Source organism: Tamandua tetradactyla, chromosome 12 (assembly GCF_023851605.1).
Source record: "Tamandua tetradactyla isolate mTamTet1 chromosome 12, mTamTet1.pri, whole genome shotgun sequence".
In the NCBI taxonomy this organism is placed as follows: domain Eukaryota; kingdom Metazoa; phylum Chordata; class Mammalia; order Pilosa; family Myrmecophagidae; genus Tamandua; species Tamandua tetradactyla.
In genome coordinates this window covers 8,230,116-8,257,614 of record NC_135338.1, presented here as the reverse complement: position 1 = coordinate 8,257,614, position 27,499 = coordinate 8,230,116, and the positions used below count along the sequence as shown (strand labels likewise).

At 40.2% G+C, this 27,499-nt stretch overlaps 1 protein-coding gene across 1 annotated transcript in view; it reads right to left on the bottom strand.

Annotated features, from left to right (window-relative positions):
• Nucleotides 1-25,326, bottom strand: part of CCDC198 (coiled-coil domain containing 198) — a 31,136-nt gene extending 5,810 nt beyond the window's left edge. The window contains exons 1-5 of the mRNA XM_077122541.1: nt 24,883-25,326; nt 22,574-22,656; nt 5,560-5,646; nt 4,051-4,152; nt 3,112-3,268 (exon numbers count right to left, since the gene is read on the bottom strand). Coding sequence (XP_076978656.1) covers nt 3,112-3,268; nt 4,051-4,152; nt 5,560-5,646; nt 22,574-22,656; nt 24,883-25,105 — 652 coding nt within the window. The 5' untranslated portion in view covers nt 25,106-25,326. The remainder of the gene's footprint in view (nt 1-3,111; nt 3,269-4,050; nt 4,153-5,559; nt 5,647-22,573; nt 22,657-24,882) is intronic.
• Nucleotides 25,327-27,499: the final 2,173 nt, after the last annotated feature.

The following is a 27,499-nucleotide window of genomic DNA, read 5'->3' as shown; positions in this document are numbered from 1 at the left end:
AGAAATTCTGATTCAGTAGAATGAAGGCAGAAGCCAGGAATTGGTGGTTTTGAAAAGCTCCCCAGACAGATACTTGCGTGCCAATGTACACAGCAGCGTTATTCACAATAGTCAAAAGTTGGAAACAACCTAAGTATCCATGAACAGATGAGTGAACCAAGTGTGGTATACACATACAATGGAATATTATTCAGATGTGAAAAGGAATGAAGTGTTGAGGCATGCCACAACAAGGACGGACCTTGAAAACACGTTGAGTGAAATAAGCCAGGCACGAAAGGACAAATACTCTACGATTCCAGTTATACGAGGTGCCCATAGAGACATAAAGTAGATGAAAGGCTACTGATTCTGTTCGGGATGATAAAAAAGTCTAGAAATAGTGGTCATTCCACAACATTGTGACTGTACTTACTGCCACTGAATGCTATACTTAAAAATGGTTAAAATGGTGAATATGAAGTTATGCATATTTCATAATTAAAATTAGAAGCTCCCCAGTTGGTTGTGCCCAGACCTGGGTTGGTGAACCAATTGCCTGAGTTAGTCCCTCTACAGTCCCCTGACCCCCTGCCCCGTCACTTCCATTGTCACTTCTCAGTGAAATGACACTTTAATAAAAAGTCCCATAGAAAGGAAAGAGAAGTGGCGAGGTTGCCTGTTCTCAACGGCGCTGAACCCCACTTTGGAAGCTGCGGACAGAAGCACATGACGGCTGATGTACCCCAGCCACCCTAACTCCCTTCCAGAAGTCACAGGGGCCAGCCTTCTCTTGAAAGAGAAGGCTGAGGAGTCACAACTCTATGTTTGTGGACCTTCCTAAGGTTTTCTGGACACAGCCCCAAACCCCTGGTGTCCTAGTGATTGCTGCAGGAGGGGGTGGGGGTGGGCTCCCACACTTGGGAGTCAGAAACACCTGGCCTTGACACCTGGCTCTGTCACACTGGGCAAGTTCCCTAACCTCTCTGTGCCTCCGTTTCCTCATCCACAAAATGGGGCTAATAGTGACTCCCAACTTAGAAGTTGTGTGAGTATTAAATGAGATAATATATGGAAAGGGACGACCACCAGCACCTGGCTCATGGAAAGCACTCAATAAACATTTGCTGGACCACAATGAAGCAGCTTTAAAAAAAAATAAAAAAATAAAAAAATTAGGAGAGTAGAAGACAACCTCCTTGGTGTGCCATTCTTTCCTGGGCCCCTCCACGTATGGGGCATCTTTGAGACTTTGCCAAATGTGGGTTTTCCTTGGCCTGCCCTTAGATGATGACACTAAGCCTCTAACTTTAGCTAAGGCACTTTTCATGGTTATCTTTGGCAATATTTTTAAAGGTATTTTTAAAATTTTAAGAGTTCTTTAAATATGTGATTCCGAAGTATAATGTATTTCATTCTGGGACATGGGAGTATAGGTTAAATTGATGCCCTGAGTAGATTTTCAATGATTCAGGCTTTTCTTATTTAATTAACTTATTGATTTTGTGCAACTTGTTCCTTTGAGCAGGGCCAGTGTTCCTTTAGCTGATGATTTTGCATCTCAGAAGCCCAAGACCTCTAGAGGCATGGCTAGTATTTCTGTAGATCTCTCGACAGTCAAAACTGCTAACGTGATGATTTGGCTCCCACGTTATATTATATTATATGTATAATATTGCATATACCATATATAGTATAATATAGTAAACTTGCCACTGAGGCTTGGCTCTGGGGGATATGGTCAGGGAAAACTGAACGGGGCTTTAATTGGTGGGACAAGAAAAATAGAGGTTATAGACATGGATGTCTGTTGGGAGGCACAGAACGATCTGAGGCCTCTGAGTAATTTGGTGTGATGAGAGTGTGTCTGTGGGAGGGTAGAAGGAAGAGTGGCAGGACATCAAACCAGGAAGGTAGGCAGTGGCTAGTTCATGAGCGGCCGAAGGTCCATTTGCAGGAAAGGGACGTACTCAGATTTGCATTTCATGAGATGACTGTTCACAGAGCAGTGCTTCTCCAGTGTCAGTATGCCTGAGAATCTCTTTGGGATCTTGATAAAGTGCAGATCCTCAGTTCAGCAGGTCTGGCATGGGACCTAAAATTCTGCACCTCTAATAAGCTCCCAGGCATTGCTGCTGGGGGCCTGTGGACAATCATTTGCCAAATGAAGCAGTGTTTCTCAAAATTCAGGGCCAATGGAATCACCTGGAGGGATGGTTAAACCCAGGTTGCCCAGCCCTACCCCTACAGTTTCTGACCCAGTCAGCCTGCCTGGGCCTGAGAATGTGCATTTCTAACAAGTTTCCGGGCGATGCTGACACCAGTGGTGCAGGGCTCTCACTGAGAACCAGCGAAGTAGAGGACTGTCGGAAGGAGCATCAAAAGGAGAGGGGAGCCACCGAATGGTGAAATGGAGCCCATTCTCGAAGGAGATTATCCATCATACCGATCAGGAGGGCACAGCGTTGACCCCGGTGTGACATGATGGGGGCTGGGCCCAAGGCAGGAGCAGTGGGGGTGGAAGAGAAAGGGCAGATGTCGGCACTTGAAGACATCAACAGGACTTTGTGAAAGAGCCCCTCTGTCTCTAGCCTGAGTGACAAGATGTCTGGAAGCCTCACCCACTGAGCCAGTAGATGCAGCAGGAGGAGCAAGTTTAGGTGGACCCCTTTGCTGGATTTACTTTTAGGTGTTCTGAGTGTGCCAAAGGGCTCTGGCTTGCAGGGGAAGGGGAGACGAGTGTCGGCATATGACACAAAACTGGCAAATACCAGTTTGCCCTGTGACCCCAGGCTAGTTAATGTATCTCCATATGCTTCAGTTTCTCTAACCACAATAGGAGGCTTTACTTCTCCTCCTCCTAGGGATGGTAGAAGGATTGCAATAATGCCTGTGAAGCATATTAAATCCATAAAAAGAAAGAGACAACGTATAACGGATTTTGAACTACTGCCATCCAAAATCACATGACAACACGCTCACTGAATTCCAGGAACTACAGTGTCAGCAGGAACCCAAAGTTGCCTGTTGTCAACCCCCATCACCCCCAATTGGGAATTTCTTTGATGAAATTTTAAAACCACTCAAAATGGTTTATTTTACTAAAAAAGCCACAGTGGTCTAGGGACTCACCTGGACCTTTGTTCAAGGTTTCATTAGGCAGCAAAGTTAGAAGGCCATGGTCATCATTTCTTGGGACGCTTTGAAGGATTTCCTTGGTTTTATGCTCCCTCAGTTTTTGCCTATTCATTCTTGCCTCCCTGTGAAGACTTTTCTTCAGTTCCATGGCCTGAAAATGATCAGCTGTGAATGGTTAGATACAAGATCCTTTCACCAGAGGGGACCAACAGAGCAGCCCCTTTGCCGTGGTGTGCTCTTCCATAGTTTCTGCAGACCCCTACCCAGATCATGGCTTTCTTTTTCCTATTAGAAATTTGGGAAGCTTTTTTTTTTTTTTTAATTCACAGGCTTAAAAAGAGAGAAGTGAAAATGCCCACAATCTCCAAAGGAATGGCTCAATTAAGATGGGACCTTTGAAAAGACATTATCTCTGAAGGCTCCCTGAGAAGTTTGGAAGCATAGAGGCTGGAGTGAGGTATTTGGATGATGGCAGTTACAGAGGACATTATTAATAAAGGGATTTGCTACAAGGGGTGTTTCTTGTAAGATAATTCTAGGGCATGAGTGCCAGAGAGGTGTCTAGACATCAAAACAAAGGCCAACTTGTTCCTCTCCCTGCCCCTTTCAAACTAAACTAAGAAAAATGTTCTAATCCCACTGTCCTGCTGGAGCCAGAAGGTCATGGAGCAACATCATAAAAAAGGGAGACTTGAGGCACAGATACGTCATCGAAAGCATTGGAGACAGAGAGAAGATTCAACAGGGTTGTTAGCAGAAGGGATCTTTCTGATTCCACCCAATTTCTATAGTTAAACCTTCAGCTCCACTGACTAAGTTTAAACTGAGTAAAGACTGGAGATGCATGCTTGGCCATATTCATGTACCAGGACAGTGATCACGTGGGAGAAATTTCATAAATAACACACTCCTCTTCTTTCTCCTCATATTTACCTCTTGTCTTTTACGGTTCATTTCCAGCATTTGCATCTTATGTAAATATTGCCTTTTCCCAGAGGTACATGTTGGATCTTGCATCTTCTTTTCCAGTTCCTGCTATGAAAGATGACACACGGGTTAATACGGATAATTTGTTACTGAATCTACAATCCATGACTTTCGATCCTCTCTGGAACAGAATGAGATATTCCTCAATCAATCATAATTCATAGCGATCTCTTGTGACGTCAGAGGAGGACAACTGCAGTTGCCTGATGAGTCTGCTGTGTAGCTACTGGTGAATGAATGGCTGTGCATATGCAGTTCTTAAAAAGGCTCCAGTAAAGTTTTGCAAACCTGGCATAGAAATATCTTTTTGCATCTCATTTTGACAAAATATTACTTCCCCTGTCCACAGATGCTTATTACTGTCTCCTAGAAATGTGTTCTGCTTTGGTGAGACTTGCCTTTCTCTCCCTGCCTCTTCTACTACTGATCAGTTGTCTGGTTATGAAATGAGAAGGAGAATGATTAAATGGAACCTGTGTCTATCGAGTGTAACTCAGAATACCAGTATACACACTGGAGAAAGTTGTAGTTGAGGAAGAATTTGAAGTTGATGATTTTTGACTCTGGAGATCTCTCCCTGACACATCAGAAATTCCACTGGGATGGTGTGGACAGGTATCGAGGACCACAGGGGTAAATACACCTTAATTAATCCCTTCCTGCTGCCAGGAAATGGGGTGGGATACGGCAGCCACCTATGTTCAATGACATCTTTCATGCTGCCTCGTGGCAGTGACCCTGTTGGCTGCTGTGGACCTCAGGGCAGGCCTGACCCCATGGCGCTGTCAGCCCCATAAACGTCACCTTTAGGAACTGAGCCCACTCGATGTTTGTTGCTGAATTAGCCAGCTCCATAGCAGAATCTAACTGGCTCCAAAAATGAATTCGGAGTGGAAAATGTTGAAGATCTCCTGCCTCACAATTTTCATTTCTACATGAGGGGACTTGCACGCCACAGAGTGTGATTAAGTGTCAAGCAGGGGAAGAGCCTCAGTGAACTTTTCCAGGGGATTATGTTTGGTGAGGTTGGCAGCAAATCAGTCAGGAATAACTTCCAGATATGAATTCCCCGGATAAAACCGAGAATGAAAAGAGAATTTTAAATGGAGGGGAAGGAAGGTACTTAAGGGGAGAATTATGCTGAGTTTTCTACAAATTTGAAAACTTCTAGAATTACCAATTTCCAAGAAAAATTGCTCTCTCTCATCCATGCCTGCCTGCTTTCACTATGAAGCAGGGGAGGTCCCAGAGCTGATCTGAGAGGCAAGAGCAGTTGCCAGTTAGAGGCAGGCAAAGAGAGAGTGGGTAGCTTTGCAAAGTCCTAACTCTGAATGACTTAACAGCTTGATTTGTGTTTGAACTCTTCTGTGCAGAGAGCGCATAAAAAGAATGACCTGACCCAATCCCATGTAGCCCGCCCCCATTGCTACCCCCTTGGTTACTGCCTCCATTCACCTTTGTTTTGTGTGTTCTCTCAGCTTGTTGCTGGCTCAGGAGACTTCCAGAAGTAATTACTTGCGGCAGGTCAGTGGGTTCAAGCTTCTAGAAGTCCAAGATTTAGAACATTCAGCATTCCTCATGCCATGAGATGATGAAACATAAAAGCCAGATATTAAACTATCTTAACACGTTGCAAAAGCAGCACTTATTTCTGAGAGTGAACAGGGAAGGGGATTTCAATAGTGTTATAGTCATATCTGTGAATAATGCTTTTCAACACATCTGGGTTCTCTAATGTCATATTACACCGTTGCCAGTGACTTACTGAGCTAAACATTGGTCAGAGAGTTAAGAACTAAGAATCCTTTTCTGTCAGCATTAAGGGACCATGTCCAAAGTTACCAAACAACCAGAATTTTAGAATATTAGAGATGAAAGAGACCCTAGAAATTACTTTATTATATTTGATCCTCAACAAGCCAGCTGAACGGTTCCAGTCCTTAAGGAAGTGACCTGCTTTGGAGAGCTCCAGAGAAGCTACCTCAGCCTTCTCAGTAACAATCACTGGTGTTGATGAGGCACATTTAAAGTGAGAGTGCAGATGTGCTAATGGAAATCTCGGAGATGTCTCTCTTCAGCAGGAACTTGGCCTTACCAAGTTCATGGTGGAGCTTCAAGGACGCATGAAGGCTGGGCAGTCTCTGATGGCCCAGTGGATCTTTCTCTGGCCCTTCCTGTCTCAGAAGACTTAATGCTTAGGAAGGTAGAACACCAAGAAATGACCAGGTAGCCTGTTTCAGTTTGCTAAAACCGCCAGAATGCACCATGCCAGAGAGGGATCGGCTTTTAATAAGGGGATTTACTTACTTACACATTTCTAGTTATTCAGAGGAAAGGCAGCTGGCTTTCCTGTGAGTTCCTCTGTCACATGAGAAGGCACATGGTGAAGGCACATGGTGATGACTGCTGGCCTTTTCTCCTGGCTTCCTGGGTTCCAACAACTTTCCCCAGGGTGATTCCTTTCTGTATGCCAGATGTCTGGGTTTGAGCTCTGAGTGCTGATATGAGGTATGCTGAGCTGCTGAGCTCTGTTCTGACCTCTCCTTTAAGCCTCCAGCTAATTAAATTAAACCTCACTCATTGAGGAGGGCACTTCCCTTAGCCATCCAAATGTAATCAGCCATGGATGAGTTTCACATACTGATGATTTAAGTCCACAGCAACAAAACAATGGGGCATGGTCACCTGGGCAAGTGGACACCTGAACCTCACAACCACACAGCCTGAGAGACAAAGCCTGGGCTCCTCATACTGTCACATTGTGAGGGACCTGTAGGGGCCACAGAGTTTATTTGTTCACTCAATGAATAGTTACTGAATGACTGCTATCTGCCAGGCATACGGATGATCAGTGGTTAGAAAAAATGGACATGGTCCCTCATGGAGCTTTGGAGGAACAGAGATACACTTTTGCTTGTGTGATTATTTAATTATTATGAACTGTGGTCAGTGCATTGAAGGAAAAGCCCACAGGGAAGGGCTGTAACATGATGTAACTGGAGGACCCCACCTTGGAGATGGGGAGGAGAGGATGGAGGAGGCTGTCTGGAAAAGCTTCCTGAGGAAGTAACTTTTTAGTGGAAGTTGGTGTAGATTCTAGGGGATTAAGGTGATCCAGGCAGAGGGAACAGCAGGTGCAATAGACCTGAGGGCAGCGAAGGGCTGTAACATGATGTAACTGGAGGACCCCACCTTGGAGATGGGGAGGAGAGGATGGAGGAGGCTGTCTGGAAAAGCTTCCTGAGGAAGTAACTTTTTAGTGGAAGTTGGTGTGGATTCTAGGGGATTAAGGTGATCCAGGCAGAGGGAACAGCAGGTGCAATAGACCTGAGGGCAGCGAGCATGAGCTGCTGAAGGAAGTGAAAGAAGGCCAATTGGCTGGAGTTTGGAGAGAGGGGAAGAGTTCTCAAATGGGGCTGGAGAGGTAGGCAGGGCAAGTCATGCAGGGCCTGATAGGGCTCCTAAAGATGCTGGTCTTCCTCTTGAGGGTAATGGGAAGCCACTGACATGTGTTAAGAAAGGAGGGACATGAATACACTTGCCTTCCAAAACACTGACCATCTAGCTGCAGCATAGAAACTAGATTAGAGAAGATCAAGGTGGTGGTGGTGGGGGAGGGCGTGGAGGTGGGTTGGGAAGAGGATGAAGATGGACTTGGGTTGATAGAGGGGAATTGATGGACTCTACAGATGTTTATAAACGGACAAAACAAAATTTATTACAGGGAATGAAAGAGAGTGAAGTGTCCCCATGATACCCAGATACAAAGGTTGGATGGTATTATCTGCTGCTGAGATGGAGGGTCCCAGAAGAGAACCAGGTTTGGGGATGAGGCTATACAAGGAAGAAGCACATTCATCTGTGTGCACATTGAATTTGAGACATACTAGGTAGATATTGAGAAGGTTATCTGATACGAGAGGTCTGTGCTGGAGGTGTATGTTTGGGAATCATCCCTTCAGAGCATAACCGAAACCATGGCCACGGGCAAGGTTGTGTCATAGCCACGATTGTGCAGGGAGAAGAGTCCAGAGTGAGAAGAGCAGAGCAAAGGACTGCAGATTTGGAGCCCCCTAGCTCTCAGAGGTCGGGCAGAGGGGCATGACCGACCAAGGAGACTGAACAGCAATGCCTCAAGAAGTGAGAGAAAAACCAGGAGGATGACCATGCAGTACCAGTATGAGAACCACCCTCTCCTTAGTCAGTACTAAAACCAAGTGCTGATTTACTTTCAAATTATTTTTCATTTTGGTCTAATTTGTTGTATTTTCAAGGAGTGGGACCGCAGAAAATGGTTCCTGAGTGTCCAGTTCTGGTATAAGGGGCATCACTTGTGCCTCCCGATAGAACCATTTCCTGGTCTCTCCGTGAGCTGTTCTGGGTAGAGCAAATGGAAGTCCTTTCTGCTGGAGCAACCCAAAGCTGACCTGGTAAGGAAGAAGAGCGGGGCAAAGGCTATGAAGACAAGGGAAAGACACAAGAGGAGAACTAATCTTTATATTAGAAATGTATCTGGCAATTTGCATTTGTTAGAGGAAGTAGTTCTCTGTCCCATTCTAACCCCTGGTGAGGGAATGGGTCTTTTAACATAATAACAGAGCTAAAGTGTGAGCAGTGAGCTACACTAGAGAGACAGCTTTGTTGGTTTCTCTGGCTCTCTACTCTGAAGATACAGAGCAAAGAGTTCCTGCTGGCACAGGAGGCAGCAGCTGATCAAGCCAGAATCCTGAGACATCGTGTTGGATGATAAAAGCCAGTCACAAAAATCTTATTTGAGCTCACTGATTTGAAATAATTAGAATAAGCAAACTCAGAGTCAGACTCTAGAATGTAGGTTCTCAGGGGCCAGGGTGGAGATAGGGAATGGGAGGTTAAGACTTCAAATGTACCGGGGTCCTATCTGCAGCGATGGAAATGTTTTGGTAATGGGTGGTGGAGGTTGGAGTCCAATACTGTGAACATGATTAACAGCACCGAGATATGTGTCTGAATGTGGTTAAAAGGGGGAAGTGTTAGTTTGTATATAGGGTAACAGAATAAAAATCTTTTAAAAATCCCTGGAAGTATACACAGACGGTGAGCCCTAAGTTAAAGCATGGGCTATACGAGGGGGGCGTTCGGGAGTCATTTCTTTCTAGCAGTGAGGCCCACGTGCCTTTGTAGCCAATCCTGTTCAGCATGCCCAGGGTTACAAATATGTCACTCATTCAATCCTCTTGTAGACAACTATGGCAATTCCCCTTTTCAGAGAGGTTAATGATTTTGTTGAAAGTTGCACAGCTAGAATGTGGCACATCCAGGTCTGTCCAGTTCTAAATCCCTTTTCTCCACTATTTGTATTCAAACCTGGCTTATCATCAAAATCTCCTGGAATTAAAAAAGAAAAATAATTTCTAGGCTATTCATTGGAGATTGAGATTTAATAGCTCTGAGGTAATTCATGAGAATAGATTTATTTCAAACTCTCCAGGGAATTCTGATGACTTCCTGGGTGGGGAATTCCACTGCCACAAGACAAAAAAGGAACTGCATCCCAGTGGATCACAGAGAATTTATTTATTTATTTATTTATTTGGCATGGGCAGGCACCAGGAATCGAACCCAGGTCTCCGACATGGCAGGTGAGAACTCTGCTACTGAGCCACCATTGCACTGCCTGAGAATTTATTTTTGAAACATTATTGAAAATTCAACCTGAAGAAGCCAAGATTTTTCAGCTATCATCTATTCATAAATTCTTGAGATGCGGTTTTTGCTTTGATAATATGAATATGTATAATTATGCATGGAACCATTTCTTCTATTTTCAGTCTCATTCTCCTTAAACCCACAGTTCTGATGAGGGTTAAGTGGTAGGTAGCTTCAAGGACCCTTTCCAGGCAATTACTTTCTTCCTGGCTTTTGAAAAGAACCTGAAGAATTATATTATTCCTCTTCAAAGGGCACTAGATGGCAGCAGCCAACACTGTAAATAGAATTCCTCTTTTAAATTACTTGTACTTGGCCTGGGAAGCACCAGAAAACATTGTTGGGAAAATTGGCTTCTTCTGAACAAACCAGTCAAATGAAATTGTCTTGAAATTCTGGATTCACACTAATGTACTTTCCACCTGCCCGACAGGTAAGATGCCTCATTTCATCGTCTTCAGAGAGAATGCAGTGGAAGGAATTTCTGGAAAACTGGCAGAACAACTTTTTTTTTTTAATTTCATGATATAAAATAAATGCATTATTTGGCTAAGGAGTATTGGGTTATTTGGTATTTGAAACAAACGTTCAGCCTAATCAGTTGAAGTGTCTGGTAGGAGATTCAGGTATTGAGATTAAATTAAACATAAACCAGAAGTCACTGAACTTAGTGATAAACAGTAAGTCGAGGTGGTTGCTTCTGAGGAGTAGGAGGGAGAGAAAGGTGGGCAGGAGCAATTCAAAGAGCCTGTAAAGTTTGTTTTGCATTATCATGTAAGAAGTGTGTTCCTTAATGCTCAGAAAAGAGGGTAAAGTTATCCAGCCAAAGGTGAAGAAATCATAAGGCCAAGGAGGGATTTCTGGTCAAGATAGTGCAGTGAGTTCCCATATTCCTTGTTCCAAAAATCTAGCATTGAGAAATAAAACGTAAAATAAAAAAGATGTGGTCAACTCAGAGGGGGTGACGCAGCCGCTGAAGGCATAGGAGAAACTTGCCCCCCCCAAATATTTGAAAAAATATATTTATTATATGTTCTTATATATAAGACTTCTTCTTCAGCCATCTCAATAACCATCTATAACAGCAAAATGCCAGAAAGAAGCAAATTGAACAATCGTTTCATAACAAAATGAAAACTGGTCAACTAGACATCAAAAGAAACTGATATTTTGGTTACTTGGCCATCAGACAGGTTGGGTTTTTGCAAGCTAATCTGGAGCCAATAGTGTAGGAATCAGCAGACCTGAGTCCAAATCCTGCCTCCACTGTTCACATATTACCATGTTACTTAACCTCTCTGAACCTTTCTTCATCTGTAAAATGTTTTTAATAATAGTAGCATAATAATAGTTGTGAGGAGTCCATAACAAATGCATCTAACCTGCTTGGCAGATGGCCTGGCACACAGCAGGCATCTAAACACGTCTGCTAGAAAGAGGGGCACTAAGTGTAGGTGTGAGAAGGAGAATCCCCTCCCCATAGTCACACTTCACAAAAGGTCAGACTGAAGCTTGCAACCCCTTGTGGTAGATGGAATTATGTGCCCCAGTTTAGACAGGTCCTTAGTCTTTATCCACTTTCCTGTGGGCATAAACCCATTGTAAAGAGTCCTCTAGAAAAAAAAAAAGTAGTCAAACTTTAATACAAGATAAACATTTCCCTGGACCAGAACACAGAACAGAAATGCTAGGTTTGAGGGAGGCTGAGCCACAAGACATTTAGGCCTGCTGGTGGCTGTGAGTTATTTCTGTGGGTTCAGAGGGACCCTAAAAGTGCTCTGTTTAGGATGGGAAACCAGAGCCAGGCTCACAGGTTGAAATTGGGGTGAGTTGCTCTCCCCCACTCCACCACTTACAAAAGAGCTGCATCAAGATGTAAGCTGGGGCTGGGCCATGGCGGCTCAGTGGCAGAGCTCTTGCCTGCCATGCTGGAGACCTGGGTTCGATTCCCGGTGCCTGCCCATGTGGAAAAAAAAATGTAAGCTGGAAGATCTATTTTACAAGCTTTATCAAAAAGTTGAATATGAAGACACTAAGACTTTATGCCAATAAATTCAAAAGCCTAGGTAAATGGGTAATTTTTTAAGAAAAATATGAATTAGCAAAATTTATTAAGAAGAAATATGATACCTGAATCAAACAAGAATAAAAAAAATTGAGTAGGTCGGAAGATTTCTCAGTCCCCCTGAAAGTTCATGTGACCAAAGATGTCTTCACAGGGCCATTTTACTTCTGAGGAACAGATTACACCTGTGTGACATCCAATGGTTTAGAGAAGAGCAGAAAAGAAGGAAAGGTCAACCCATTTTAAAAGATCAGTATAAAACTGGAAAAAGAAAGTATAAGAAAAAGACATATCAACTTCACTTATGGAAATACATGCAAAAAGCCTGAGCAAGTCAATTTTAGCAGTGTATTTATATGTATCTCATGCTCAAGTAGGATTTATGCCAGGGTCAGTATCATAAAATTTATAAGCATAATAACATATATCAACAGATTAAAAAGAGAATCCGTAGGATCATTTTAATATATGAAGGGAAAAAATAATAAAACTTAACAGTACTGACTTGAAAAAAACACAACCACTCAGCACACTCGCAAAAAAGGGAATGTCTAAATTTAAGAAAGGGCATCATGCCAATATCTTCCCTTTGTTCCTGCGGATGCACTCACCACATTTCCCTAGCCTGTTCTCTATCTTGGAAGGACTAAGTCAGCAGTCTCTGCTGCCTTTTGGCTTCGTGTTGGCTTCAGCCTCTGAGGAACCCTGGCAGGGGATGAGGGAGGAGAGAGAGTGAGGGCAGGGTATTTATTCCTCTGGCTCCCTCCCTGCAAGGTCATACTGGGTTGGCTCTGTTCCTCCACAGAAGGCCCCTGCTTCTCAGTGTAGTTTCTTCTCCCTTAATCTCTCTTTCTCGGTTCCAGAAATCTTCCCCTCTCCTAGTCCCTTTGGCCTAGAGGCTGCCACTAGCAAGGTTATTGCAATATCCTTCTGGTTCCCCCAAATCCAAACCTTTGTAAACAGTTACTTTGTAGAGAAAACTTCCTTGAATTATCCAAGTCTGAGCATACCATCCGTTTCCTTTTGGGATCCTGGCAGATACTGGCATCTATCAAAAACTTCTTGCAAACGTTGCACTTAGTTTTAGGCTCATTAATGTCATGGATAAGACAAGGATGCCCGTTAGCACTGCTTATATGCAACATTGCAAGGGACATTCTAGCGAATATAAAAGTCAATAAAAACGAGGACAAGGTGCAAGAATGGGGAGAAAGAGAAAAAAAGTTCTTATCTATAAAGAGATGTAATTGTCTGCATAGAAAAATCCAGAAGAATCTATCGAAAATTAGAATTACCAAAATATTTCAATAAAGTTGTGGCATAATATACAAATTTCAATAGCCTGCTTATTCACCTGTAATAATCATTTAGAAATTAAATGGGAAAAAATGATCCCATTCATAATAGGGAGGAGAAAAGTCCTGTAATGTACTTTGATGGTCAGTTTTATGTGTCAACTTGGCCAGGCTATGCTCTCCAGTTATTCAATCAAACAGTGATGATAGGTGTCACTGTGAAGGTATTTTGTTGATGTGATTAACGTCTATAATCAGTTTACTTGAAGTAAGGAAAATTATCCTAGATAATCTGGGTGGGCCTGATTCAATCAGTTGAAAGGTCTTAAGATCAGAACTGAGGCTCCCTTGAAGAAGAAATTCTGCCTGTGAACAGCAGCTTCTGTGCCTAATGGTTTCAGTCTGCCCTTTCTGATGGCCCGCCCTAAGGATTTTGGACTTGCCTAGGCAGCCTCCATAATTCCTTTCAGCTCCCTTTCCTTGTAATAAATCCCTTAATAGATATCTCTTGTCTGTGCTGTTTCTCTGGTTGAACCCTGACTGACATAAGTACAGAGAACTAAACCCAGCAGTGATTGCACAAGACTCCCATGGAGAAATTACGAGACATTACTGAAAAACCTAAAAGAAAATCTGAGTAAATAGAGAGCTATATGCCCTGTTTTTGCTTTGGAAGCTTCAATATTGTAAACATGGTCAGTTTCCTCCAAATTAACCTGCAAATGTAATGCAATTTCAACTGGAATACTGATCAGGTTTTTCATGGAATTTGACAAGAAGATCCAAATTTTACCTGGTGTTTTAGTTTGCTCAAGCTGCATGAATGCAATATACTTTAGGCTTTTATAAACGGAATTTTTATTAAGTTACAAGTTTACAGTTCTAAGGCCTTAAAAATGTCCAGACTAAGGTTTCCATAGGAAGAGACCCTAACTCCTGACTCAGAAGAAAGGCTGATGTCTGTCACATGACAAGGCACAGGGTTGGCATCTGCTGGTCCTTGTTCCCAGATCTGTTGCCTTTAGCTTCTGATTCCAGTGGTTACTTAGCTGCTCCAGGGAAAAATTCTGGGTTTCATGTCTTAGCTTCGCATCTCATGGAAAGGCACATGGTGATGTCTGTTGGTCTCTGGTTCTTGTCTAGCTTTTGTAGACTTTCTCAGCTTCTGGTGTCTCTAATGCCTTCTGCACTTCCAAATGTCTGCATCTCTGTTGGTTCGAAATGGTCTCTTCCTCTGTGAACTCTTTTAAGGACTCCGGAAAACTAATTAAGACCCACCTTGAATGGACACATCCCTATCTCATCAAAAGGTCACACCCACAATTGGGTGTGTTACAGTTCCATGGAAACAACCTAATCAAAAGGGCCTGGCCTACAAAACTGAATCAGGATTAGAAAAACAAGGTTTTTCTGGGGTACATAAGTTTCAAACCAGCACAAATGGTCATCAATAGCAAAGGCCATTCTCAAGAAGAACAAGGTGGGGAACTTGCCATATTAGATATCAACATTTAGTTCAAGGTACAAAATTAAGACAGTGTGGAAATTCTTGCTGGAATATACAAATAAGCATACGTAACAGAAGAGAGAGCCCAGAAACAGACTCATTAAGCTATGGAAGATTGCTATATGGCAGAGGTGACATTTCATATCAATAGTCAGATAATATACGATTCAATAAATAGTGCTGTCTAAACCTAAATTTTCTGTAGCACACAATCTAACTTCGCTTGTCTGGCCAGTTCAGTTAAACAACCTAAACACATGGAGCCTACAATTGGGAAGGAGTCTTGCAATTCTGTATAGTTTGGTGTAATACCTGGATACATTCCAGAGTATGTTGGGCAGAAAATTAAAAAGTATTGGCAAAATCCCTTGAGGGACTGGAGAAAAAATATGGAATCACTAAATTTCCCACCTGGGAATATTCACAATAAAAAATGTTAAAAAGTAAATAAAAATAAATGGTGCTGGGACAATAGATTATTCAAATGGAAAAAAAGGTAAAATTGGATTCCAACTTTACTGCTACACACACATGAATTTCATATGGATTAAGACGTAAATGTGAAAAGTTACATTTAATGCATTTTAGAAAGAAATAAAGAATAACTTTATGACCTTGGGGAAGATAAGCATTTTTTAGACAGGAGATTAGAAATACAAAACATAACATGAAGAGTGCTAAATCTGACAACATTACAAGTGTAAATTTTTGTGCAGACACATACAAAAATGGAAAAGGCAAATCAGAAGATATTTGCAACACATAACTAATAAAGGACTAGCTCTAATATACATAAAGAATGCTTAGAAATCATCAAGAGAAAGACAGTAGAAAATGAGCAAAGAATTAGAAAAGACAAGGAAAGGGAATGTTTGTGACAAACTGTCTAGTACCAAACACAACGTAATGAAACCATCCAAGTCAAAACCACCCTCCTTTATCTTACACCAGTAGTCTTTATTCTCATCTTTCTCTCCTCTCCAATTCATTCATTCATTCAAATTTGTTGATCACCTATGATATCCCTGGCACTGTTCTGAATACTTTGATACATCAGTAAAGACAAAAGGCAAAAATCCCTGCCTCTGTGGAGATTATATTCTAGTGTGGTGGGGAGGAAAGGCAAGCAGAAAATACACAACAAACATAATAGACAAATAAATTGCTTGGTATGTTACATGGAAATAAGGGCTTCAGTGAAAAGAAAGGACAGCAAAGCGTTATAGAAATCGAGTGCTACGGTGAAGATTGCAGTTGTCAATAGGTTGGTTAGGGTAGACTTCATAAGGAAAGTGAGATTTGAGCAAATCATTGAAGATGAGGAAGTTACCCAAGGAGATATCCTGAGAACACACTATATGGGAATGGGGGTTGAGGACTCTCTACCTGGGGCTGGACCTGAGATGCTCAGATGAGACGTTGAATTGAGCCAGAGGAGATACGACTCTTCACCATGGGGTGGGCACACTGATTCAGAGTTCCCTGGCAGAGACTCTCAGATCTCAGCAGCTCCGAGCTGGAGAATCTTAGTTCATGCTCTGCTCTTTACTTGAGGAGTAGATGAACAGGAAGTGGAGCTTGCCAAACATGCCGCTCAAATTATTTAGGATGCAATTAGATTTGGTTTAATAATTAAAAATACTTTTAGAATTTTCTTTGGCAGAGATTAGGCTATTAATTAGCATGTCATGGGAACCCAGCATTTATTATTCTTTCGAAAACCCATTTGTGGTAGAAAATGTGCTGAGCCTCATTTGTGAAGATAATTATAGTTAATATCTTTGAGGGCATCTGCCAAGTTCCCCGTGATTTCCCTCTTCTCTAGGAGCTGACTCCAGACTCCACACGGGGTGGATCTTATGCCCACATTTCTACTGCAGGAGCGTATCTTCTGGCCATAGCTCATTGGACCAAAGCTGGAATCATGAACAAAGATGAGCCAATAAGATATTTTCTCCTAAGAATTAGGAATTAGGTCCATCTATCCTTTTGACTGGCACTATAAGATGGAAACTCAGGGTGGTCTGTTTCATCTTGTGGTTCTGAGGAACAGAGAAAGCTGATTTGCAGGGGGAGAGAGTAAAGGAAATGCAGAGAAGAGCTTAGGGGTACGCGCTGAGAGTTCTGCATTTCAGGTTCCAGGATCTTGGGTTCGAAACAACACTTTTATATCCTTGTCATATATCCCATTGGTTGCTTCAGCTGGTCAGTTGGACTCCTAGTGCAGTGATGCTACCGGTCTACAGTAGCAGGGAGTGTACTTTGAGTGAATATCTAAAAAAAAAATACATTCATCTTCTCACACATACAGTCCATGCATGGTGTACAATCAATGGCTCACAATATCATCACATCATTGTGTGTTCATCATCATGGTCATCTTTAGAACATTTGCATCACTCCAGAAAAAGAAATAAAAAGAAAAAAGAAAAGACTCATATATACCATACTCCTTACCCCTCCCTCTCATTGACCACTAGTATTTCCATCTACCCAATTTATTTTACTCCTTACCCCTATTATTCATTTATTTTTATCCATATTTTTTATTCATCTGTCCATACCCTGGATAAAAGGAGCACCAGACACAAGGCTCTCACAATCACACAGTCACATTGTAAAAGTTATATCTTTAGACAATCGTCTTCAAGAATCAAGACTGTGGGCACACAGCTCCGGTACAGTTTCAGGTACTTCACTCCAGCTACTCCAATACACATAAACTAAAAAAGGGCATCTATATAATGCATAAGGAAAACCTCCATGATAACCTCTCAACTCTGTGTGAAGTCTTTTAGCCATTGAAACTTTATTTTTCTCACTTCTCTCTTCCCCCTTTTGTTCAAGAAGGTTTTCTCAATCCCATGGTGCTAGATCCCGGCTCATCCCGGCTCATCCCGGCTCATCCCGGGAGTTCTGTCTCACGTTGCCAGGGAGATTTACACCCCCGGGAGTCATGTCCCATGCGTAGCGGGGAGGGCAGTGAATTCACCTGCCAAGTTGGCTTAGAGAGGCCACATCTGAGCAGCAAAAGAGGTTCTCTGGGGGGTGACTCTTAGGCATAATTCTAAGTAGGCTCAGCCTACCCTTTGCAGGAATAAGTTTCATAGGGGCGAATCCCAAGATCAAGGGCTCAACCTTTTGATTTGGTTGTTCCCAGTGCTTGCAAGAATATCAGAAATTCTCAAATGGGGATGTTGAATAGTTCCTCCTTTCTCCCCAATTCCCCAAGGGGACTCAGCAAATACTTTATTCACTGCCCAAATTGAGTGAATATTTTTTTCCAGCAGGAATGATAGGTCTCATTGTCATTCATTCATACATGCACTAATTCATGTATTATGTGGTACATATTACATTTTAGTGGCTGAAGATATGACTGAATAAGAAATAGTCTTTGCATTCAAATAATTCATTGTCATGATTCTTCATTTTTAAGGTGATTGATCAGGGTGAGGGATGCAATCTTTCACTCTGAAATACTAGATTCTCTTTTTGAGCATGATTAGTTATTGAGAGAATCAAAGACTAAATGCTAAAAAAGTACTTTGTAAATGATAGAATACTATAGAAATACTTTTCACTGGTTGTAGTAATATCTTCTATTTGAGTTACTCAGCTTAGAGACTTCACAGGAACATATATTAAAATATTCCTTCAAAAGGAAGCATTTGATTAGGAATAAAACATGTTTTAAAATTGCCCAATTTGACAAGAGATATGTTCAGATTTTTAAAAAATTAGATATCATTTTGCATATTTCTATTGCATTTTTCTTTAACTAAATAATATTTTATGGTTTCTATTATTTTGGGAAAGGATGCTTTTGGGGGGCCAAAAGATATAATCACTTCAAATAATGATTGCAAGCTTTTGGAGAAGACAGGTAAATAAAAACTAGCAGAAATGGAATGCTTTCCCAAAGATAAACTCAATGCACCCCTGAAACTGGTTCAGGCATCTGGATGAACTGTGTAGCAGGTGGGGTTTGGCTGCAATGCCCTCTTTCAAATGTCAGGGATAGATTCTGCTCATAAAAGAGCCCCAAACACTCATTTTAGCTGATGCTTGGTTTTAAGGTCCCACTTAGATCTCTTTGCCCTTCTAGGGTTAGAATTCTTAGAATTTATAGCTTTCTTGAGGGAACCTGTTAAATATTCATTAAAGTGAATGCATTCAAAGTTCTTTAAAAGTTGTAATATCACAGGAAAATGAAAACAAATCTATAAGAAGCTTCTGCAGATTCAAAAAAATGTGGAGAGCTTCTAATTTCACAAAAGATGAGCAACAAAAAGCCATGGGATTCTAATACTTCAAAAATATTTTGTCTCAAAGATGAAAACCAGATATAACTGTTTCCTATTGGAAATATTCTAGTGGCTAATTTTCTACTTTTATTATTTTAATTTCCTGGAGACAGTAGGTTCCTACTGTTTTCAGAAATAAAAGTTATTTTTAATTCATAAAATATCCTCTGGCCTGAGAATGAAGACTTTAGTTCTGTCTGCCCCTTGCTGTGTGACCTTGGGTAAACCACATAATGTCTCTGTGCCTAAATTTCCTTGGATGTCAGTTGAGAATACTATCTGTCCTGCACATTCCTCTGGATTGCTGTGATGTCCAATGACACAATATCACAAATTCATAATTCAATGCAAAACAGTATTAGAAGTGATAAGGAAAATAATAATCTAAAACCGAAAGAGCTGAGATGGTTCATACTGGGGTTGAGAAGCATGAGCTGCCTCCCTGAAATACAGGATATCATGGAGCATCTGGTGCCAAGAGCAGAAAGGAATCCCAGAAAGAAGACATAGATGGATCCTAAAGATAAGCATTACCTGCTTCTCAGCATAAACAATTGTATTAGCATCATGCTTTGATAAGCCATCATACCTCTGCTTCCATAGAGTGAATACTGTTGGTTATCCCCTGTTTTTCTGAATGGTGTTCAGAACTGGCTAGTCTTCACTGAGGACTTAGCTGATGTTAATAAACTTACTTTCTGTTTACATACATGCACGATCACACTTTTCACATTTAAGGAGATTGACAAGACAGACTCGTGAATCCTGAGATCACTGAAAATAGCCTTTTATCTAGGGTACTTTATTTTTACCAAGGAGAAGAAAAGTGTCCACAAGTCCTCTTAGCTCAGGCCTTCTGTGACGGTTGATCCTCAGCTTTGTTGCTGATGAGGATTTTAGTCATGTTTGTCTAACTCCAAAGACTGTTCATATGGTCTCAACTATGCTATTTCCCATGGTAAGATAAAGATATTGACTAAAATTTAGAATAAATGAACTAGAAACTAGAATTCCCAACCACCTCTAAGGCAGATGCCAAAATAAGTTTTTCGAATTCCTGATGCTCAAATAGTAATCTGAACAAAATTTTCCTTTAAATATATTCTATTTTCTTTTTAAAAGCACAATAGTGAATTTTGCAGAAGTTATTATTTGCGGATTTATTGGTCTCAGGTGACACGATGATACACAGTCCATAGCACATGTCACATATTCAGTAAATGATAGATTTTGGACGAAGGGACATTTGGGTGAAATTGACTACTTTGCCCATGGAATCCAAGGGAACTTTAGATATCACAAAAGCTTTAAGCAAAGGAAGATCAAAAGGAGCATGGGGCCACGAGGAAAACTCACAGAAAGAAAGATAAGGGAATTCAGTGGGCATGTTGTGGAGCACTTACCAGGTGCCAGGTGTCAAGTTAAATGGTGGGAGAGACATATATTAATCAATTAATGCAAATATATTGTAACCACAAACTGTCATCATTATGAAGTAGGATAATTTTTCACAATTTTGCAGCCTTCTTCATTCTCTGAAGTTGGTAGTATAGTAGTTAAAACATGGTTTTAAACCAGACTGCTTGGATTTGAAACCTGGATTTAACATGTATTGCTTTGTGACCTTGGGCAAGTTATTAAACCTCTCTGCACCTCAGTTTCCTTACATGTAAAATGGGCTAATAATAACATCTACTTCTTAGAGCTGTGAGGAATGAATGGAATGTCTATATGTTTGTATATATCTCACTTGGAACAGTTCTGACATGTTTAAATTCTATAAAAGTGTAACCTACTAGTTTTTTAATAATTCTAAAAAGTTATCTATGAGATTGTTATAGTTTTTTATTGGAATGCAGGAAGTGACTTATGCTTTTAGTAATAGCAAGCTAGGGAATTCAGATCTTACTTTCTCACTGAGGCAACCAAAAAACAGAACTTTTATATATATTTTATACCATATATCTTTTATATATCATTGATATCATATTTTATATATATTTTATATCATATATTTATAAAAGCATCAATAAGCTAATAGGATAGTGAGGGAAAAAAAACACAGGAAAACCTAGGAAAAAGTGAAAGTGGAGGATGGGGTTGCAATGCTCAAATAATAATCAACTCTCTTCCTCCCTTAGCTACACACTATACAAGGAAATCAAAGATGGCCAGGTGTCCAGTTTTTATGTGGAACTTGAAACACTTGAGCTTTCTGCACAGGAAAAGAAATAGAGAAAATGCAGGACCAATGCATAGACACGATAGACATGAGCTGTGCTTGGCGCTGCCTCATGCTCTAGGCTTTCTCCTTGGGCCACCTGGTGGGGAGAGAGATTTACTGTTGACGATGCAGGAGCATTAGGGAACAGTGTACAACTTTTTTACTGCCATGCCCTGAATGCATACTAATGCTGCTTTCCAGACAGTCACAAGGCAACCCCCCACCCTTTTCTTCCCCAGGAGAAAACCTATTCATTCCTATTCATTAATGCTAGCTCAGTATCTGTTTCCATTTCTGCATCAAATACTGGTGCAAAAAGACTTGTTAGCTTCCAAAATTATTATTGGGCATTTAAGTGCAACAGACAAGTGCTGCTAAAGCTAGTGGTGAGATTATGATGACACAATCTCCTGTTAAATATACGATGGCATGTAGTGGCTAGTAAACATTCCATATGTAAATACAGCATACATGCCTTTTGTTGTGCTATTCATATTGAAACTCTGGAATATCTTCCCCCACACCCCAATCGGATTCACATTCCACCCCAAAAGCAAGAAAGCCAGTCCCGGTAGAATGAGAAGGTCAGTCAATATGAAACTTTAGATGTGAGGACTGCAGACGTCAGCAAGAATGGCGGGAAGGTCTTGTAGCTACATGCTTTGCAATTTCTGCTAAATGCTGCCTTGAAATCCAATGCCCCCAATTTCACCCACCAGTTAACATTTGGAGTGATAAGGGTAAGGAGAGGGTGCATGGGTGGTTCAGTGGTAGAATGCTTGCGTTCCATGCGGGAGACCCGGGTTCGATTCCCGGACCATGCACGCCCCCCACCCCCCCCCAAAAAAGGTTCGGGACAGAAAGGTTATCAAGATCAACAATGCTGACAATTAGGAGAGCATTGAAGACTGTGTTGATATTGGGCAAGTTACTTAACTCTCTGAATCACATGCACAAAATGAGGATAATACTTTCTTGCTCATAGGAGGCATGAGGAGAGTGTGTATTGCCTAGTACAGCATTTAAATTGCACTAGGTGGTCATCAAATAGTAGTTACTATTATTGCCGTTGTTATTGTTACTAAGTAACTTTTCCATAGTTATCCCACTAATTAGTGCTAGATTCAGGACCCTGGATTCACACCAAGTCTACCTCTTTGCTACTATACTTGACTTTTTTGGTGATGGGTCTTCAAAGTGAAATAGTTACACAAGTAAAATCCTAAAGAAATATCGTCTTTGCCATTGATAGCAGTCTCCTTAACAACATCCTCATTAACAGCTTGGTCATTATTAATCTGTCTCTCTTATGATTATAATTAAAAAGAGATGTTACCATTAAATCCAAGAAATTCTTTATGAAGCCTTTTAAATTCATCTTACTTGAAGTCTTCTGGGTGGATGCCTTTTAATAATACTTGTTTCTCCCTGTTCCCGGAGAAGGTCAAAATACATGGCCCTCGGCACTTGAAGGATTGGGAGAGAAATAAGAACAAACAATTTACTATTAAATTAGGCTGATCATTACTTATTTGAGTGTTAATACAATTACGGGTCTTTTCAGTTATATATGCCTAACCTATAGTCTGAATGTGGAGATGAAATACAAAGCAGGGACCCAATATGAATGCAAGCAATGAACTATTAGCCAGGACACAAGATTTAATCTCTGTCTCTCTCATTTTCTCCCTGGGTTGCTATTTAGAGGGAAAGCTGCAAAATTAACAATGTATTGACTACAAATGCTTTTCAAACATAGAATTTGGCCTGGAAAATACAAACATTGATTTTCATTAATCAATAATATTTCCATGAAATCTCCCGTAAAGTATAGGAAATCAGAAAAAAATAGTTTTAATATATGAAAATAAAATTCTCTTTTCCAGTGCAAAAATATATGATAAGTAAGATAGATGGATGGATGAATAGATAGATAGATACAGATAATTAGATGATAATGAAATGGAGCGTGACTGTGTAATAGGAGTGTGTGCAATGCTTAGCTTTGCATGTTTCAGATGAAACAGAGTCCCCAACTAGGGAAAGAAATTCCCACAAGTTGCTATTGTAATACAAAATATCAATGTTCTTACCTGGGGTAAAAGCCAGGGCTACAGATTAAGCCTCTGTTAGGAAACACTGAGGTCAACAGATCCACTGCGAATTTTATTTTTTATCTTGATTCTCCTAGGCCCTTGGGACTGCTAATGTGACCAATGCCACATGAATGAAGGTCTTGCCCTTTCTTTTTAACAATCAGGAGGGACTGTGAATTCTAGGTTGCTGTACAGAACATCTTTCAGTTCCGCTTTGCATTTTAAATGGAGAATCCTTGGTAATTGTGTGTCTCTATCCTCAAGACATTGGTGACCACTTTAAAGACTCTTCCTTCTCTCTAAATTTTAGTAGAATAAGAACAATGTTCTTATTTTCTTTCAATAGCTGCAGCCCTCAGTATGGAGAAAAACAAAGCACTTACTGGATTTCAAAATATAAATCTTTTGGTCAAATATTTTTAAGAAGGCTGACTACTTATTTTTATACTGTGGTTTGAACGATAGCGCTCCATTATTTAATTTAGTTTTTCTAAGATGCCAAGGGCTGTGTCAGGCTGTTATTGTTATCCCTGATTTTTAAGTGAAAAAAATTAAATAACTTTCCCAAGGCCATGTGATTTGGTATTTGGTGGATGGAACTGGGCTTAGAACGTGAGCCCCTTGGAAATAGTGATCAGAACTCTGGCCATCCCCTTCATATTTGTTTCTGAATACAGTTTTGCCATTTCAAAAAGAAACACATTTTCTAGTTGGGACGCTCAAGTACTAGGACCATTTTTTACCATTCAGGTACCAAAATCTTAAAACTCTGGGTAATTATCAGTTCTACAGAAAGCATCCATGAAAATCATTCTAGGTAAGCTCTGCTAGGTGCTAAAAGAGAATACAAGGCTCTTTGGCCAAGTCCTCCGATGAGGGGAACTTATTTCTGTTATTGGTTCAGAATGTGAAGAAAAGAGAAAATGAATTTGGTTGGAGTGTCTGCTTAATTATCATGTTGGTTGCCATAAAACATGCCTTACGTGCTTTATAAAATATCCAGGAGTAATTTATGTCACTTCAGTCTCAAAGCTTCCAATCACAGTGGGAAAAACTTCACAGTGCTCTTTCATCGCATGAAAGATTTGGGTTGGGGAAAGGCTGATCCTCCACTCATCTGTACTGCAATAAATCAATTCTGTTTGGGATGGTTTCCCAATTTGCATTAGAATAGATTCACTCCTACCGTGTTGCCTTCAAAATGAAAAAGCCTGATGGGTTAAACTGTACCTGAGACAATGATCTAAATTTAGAATCTAGCTGAAACATATGATTGCCATCTTTTACACATCAATATCAATGTAATTTTAATGTCCTGGCAAAGTCCTCTCTAAACAGTGGAACTATAAACTAAGTGGAAAAGATGAGTCTTTTCTTCTCATGTGCGATGATGAAAAAAGCTCTTTACACATAGTTTACATACCCATTCTAATGTACCCAGAACAATACTTGCAACTGGTAAACATTTGGTCCCCATGAAAAGATGTTCCCCTACATTTCAATAATTTAGAAACTTTCTGAGACTGTGGAAATAGACAAGTCAAGTGAATCTACCCATAGTTCTTGACCCTAATGCGTGCTGCAGTTGACACTCACCTGCAGAATATCTTCCATACCACGTCTCTCGTAGAGGAGGCAGCTGCCCTGCCAGAGCTTTATTCTGGTCCTGAAGCCTTGCCAAGGAAAATAAACTCTTTTCTTCCAGATTCTGACGGGATGCAAAGTCCACAGGGCTGGCTGGAGAAGCCTCTCCCTCCTTGTTTTCTAAAGGTGCGACTTTTGTCACCCTAGGGTGAGCCTTAGAGTGGTTCAAGCCCATTTCACATTCAAAGGAGAACTCAAGAGGAAGTGTTTACTGGCTTTCAATGGAGCTCGTTTTCAGAAGCTTTCCTTTCAGTTTTTCCTAGATTTACGAAACAGTCATTTCTTCATATCTTTCTACCACTATTCACCAGGCAGTAACCCCACTGGCTACTTCCTGGGAGGCTGGTTTCCATGGATACATTCCTTCAACTCCTACTTGGCCATTCCACACCAGTTAAACCAGAAGAATCCAGTTATACATTGACTTGGTTATGCTACTTTCCAAAAGACTCAGCGGTAGGAAATGGAAACCACTATTAATCATTAAACAAATCTCTAACACCAGGAAGGTCATTACCAGAGATGCAGAGCAGAAATCTCAGACTTGATCATTTCATTGTGCATACCTGGAATTACCATTTGTGAGATCCACTAATCAAAAGTAGCTAAGTCACCCTTGGAAATAAGAAGATGCATGCTAATTACCGAGGGCTTTGTCATCTTTAATTTTAATTAAAAAAATGCATCTTTGAAATATGAAAAAATGAAGCAAAGAACTTAAAGATTCAATCATTCTATTTCTCTGTCGATAACATTGTCTTTGAAGGGGATAGGTACACTGTAGGAAAGCAGAAAGAAAATAGGAGGATTTTTCTCTCTCTGGGGTAAGGGGCAAATTTCTTGAATTACCTGCAGAATATCTTTGTATAAATCTTGAGCTTTCAAAAAATAGACTATTTACTAAAAAAAACAAAAAATGAAACAACAACAAAAAAAAAAACAGAAAAAGACAGGAAGGGAAGGAAATATGTTAAAATATTTGGTGGGATTATGGGTGATTTTTATTTTATTCTTTATGTTTAGAACTCATTTTCAAGTTCTAATTGTTCACAACCATAGATTACCTGTTTTTCATAATCCCCTTAGAGAAGGTCAAAGAAATTTAGTTTTCAATTTTGCAGAGTCCATTTGCTAAGTGCATAATACAATCTTTGGAAAATCTTGATAGCCAATATAGTTCCTGTACAAAGATATCTTAGTTTAATTTTTCCCCTGACTTATTCCCTTTGAATTATATACACAATTTTCTTTGTGGCAGAGTGACTTGGAAGAAATAATTATATATTAATAGTATCTGCAAACAAAATTACCTTTGGTAACTAGAGACTATTTAATTATAAAGATTGAAGTACTCAGATAATATCAAGTCAGATTTATTTTGGGATATAATTACTTTAAGTATTTCTGAGAGCAGAGGAATGTACTGCAAAATAGCAGATGAACTGGAAATTATACTGAAAACAGTGGACTTTATGGATATCACCCAGTGGGAAAGATTCAGCTTTCATTTTTTTTTTTTTTTTCCATGGTTTGTGAGAGCAAAAGAAAAATGGAAACAATTTTAATATCCATCAACATGCAATTAGATGAAAATATAAACATATACAAATGAAATAGCATACAATAATTAAAAAGGAGCTATCTACATTATACACAAGTCTCAAAAATGTAAATTATGAAGTTATAACAAATTAAAAAGAGCAATATACGTACACTATTTATGTAAATTATAAGCACACATTGTTTCTTTCCACATAAATAATCAAAGCATCAAATCTACCTAACATGGATACTCCCCATCAAAATACAGTGATTATCTCTGGGGGAAGAATGAAGCTAGGGAAATAATTGAGGGAACTTTTGTGACTATCAGTGTAGCTTTGCTTTCTTTCTCTGAAAAAGAAAATCAGAAAATAACGTGTATTTTTCTTTTTTAACATTTTGCTTCTGATTTTTTCAAATTACTTAGAATATTTCATTATTCTCCACACTTTGCAGAGTGGTAAAAATGAGAGAAAAATGATGTATATAAATTGACAGTGTTTTAGATATATAAGAATCTGTTTTCTTATCACAATTCTATAACTTTCTAACTGATTTTTTTTCCTCTTTTGACTATATCTCACTCTTATTATTGACAAGCTATTTTTATTCCTTTTGAAAATCTTATTTGTACCAACCTAATGTGCTGAATTCACATGCAGTCATACAAAATATTGTCATTATAAGGAAAAAGATGAGATCACAAGTAGGTGATCTAAAGGCAGGCAGAAAGTTGCATCAATTACTTTTTTTCACAATAAAGTATATAGTAGCTGACATACTCTAGTTGCTCAATCTCTGTGTGTGTGTGTGTGTGTGTGTGTATGTCTGTGTTTAACAGAATAGAATGGAAACCTTTTCTAGTAGATTGAGGAGACTGTATAGCACTGGAAAAGCCCCAGATAAATTAGGTAAATGACGCTGAGGCTGAAGTAGACACAGGTGACTGATTGACAAATATTCCCAAAAACTTTCTGCCAAAGTGAAGTCAGAATTCTGGAGCCCAGTGAGCAGTCAGACAGGTCAC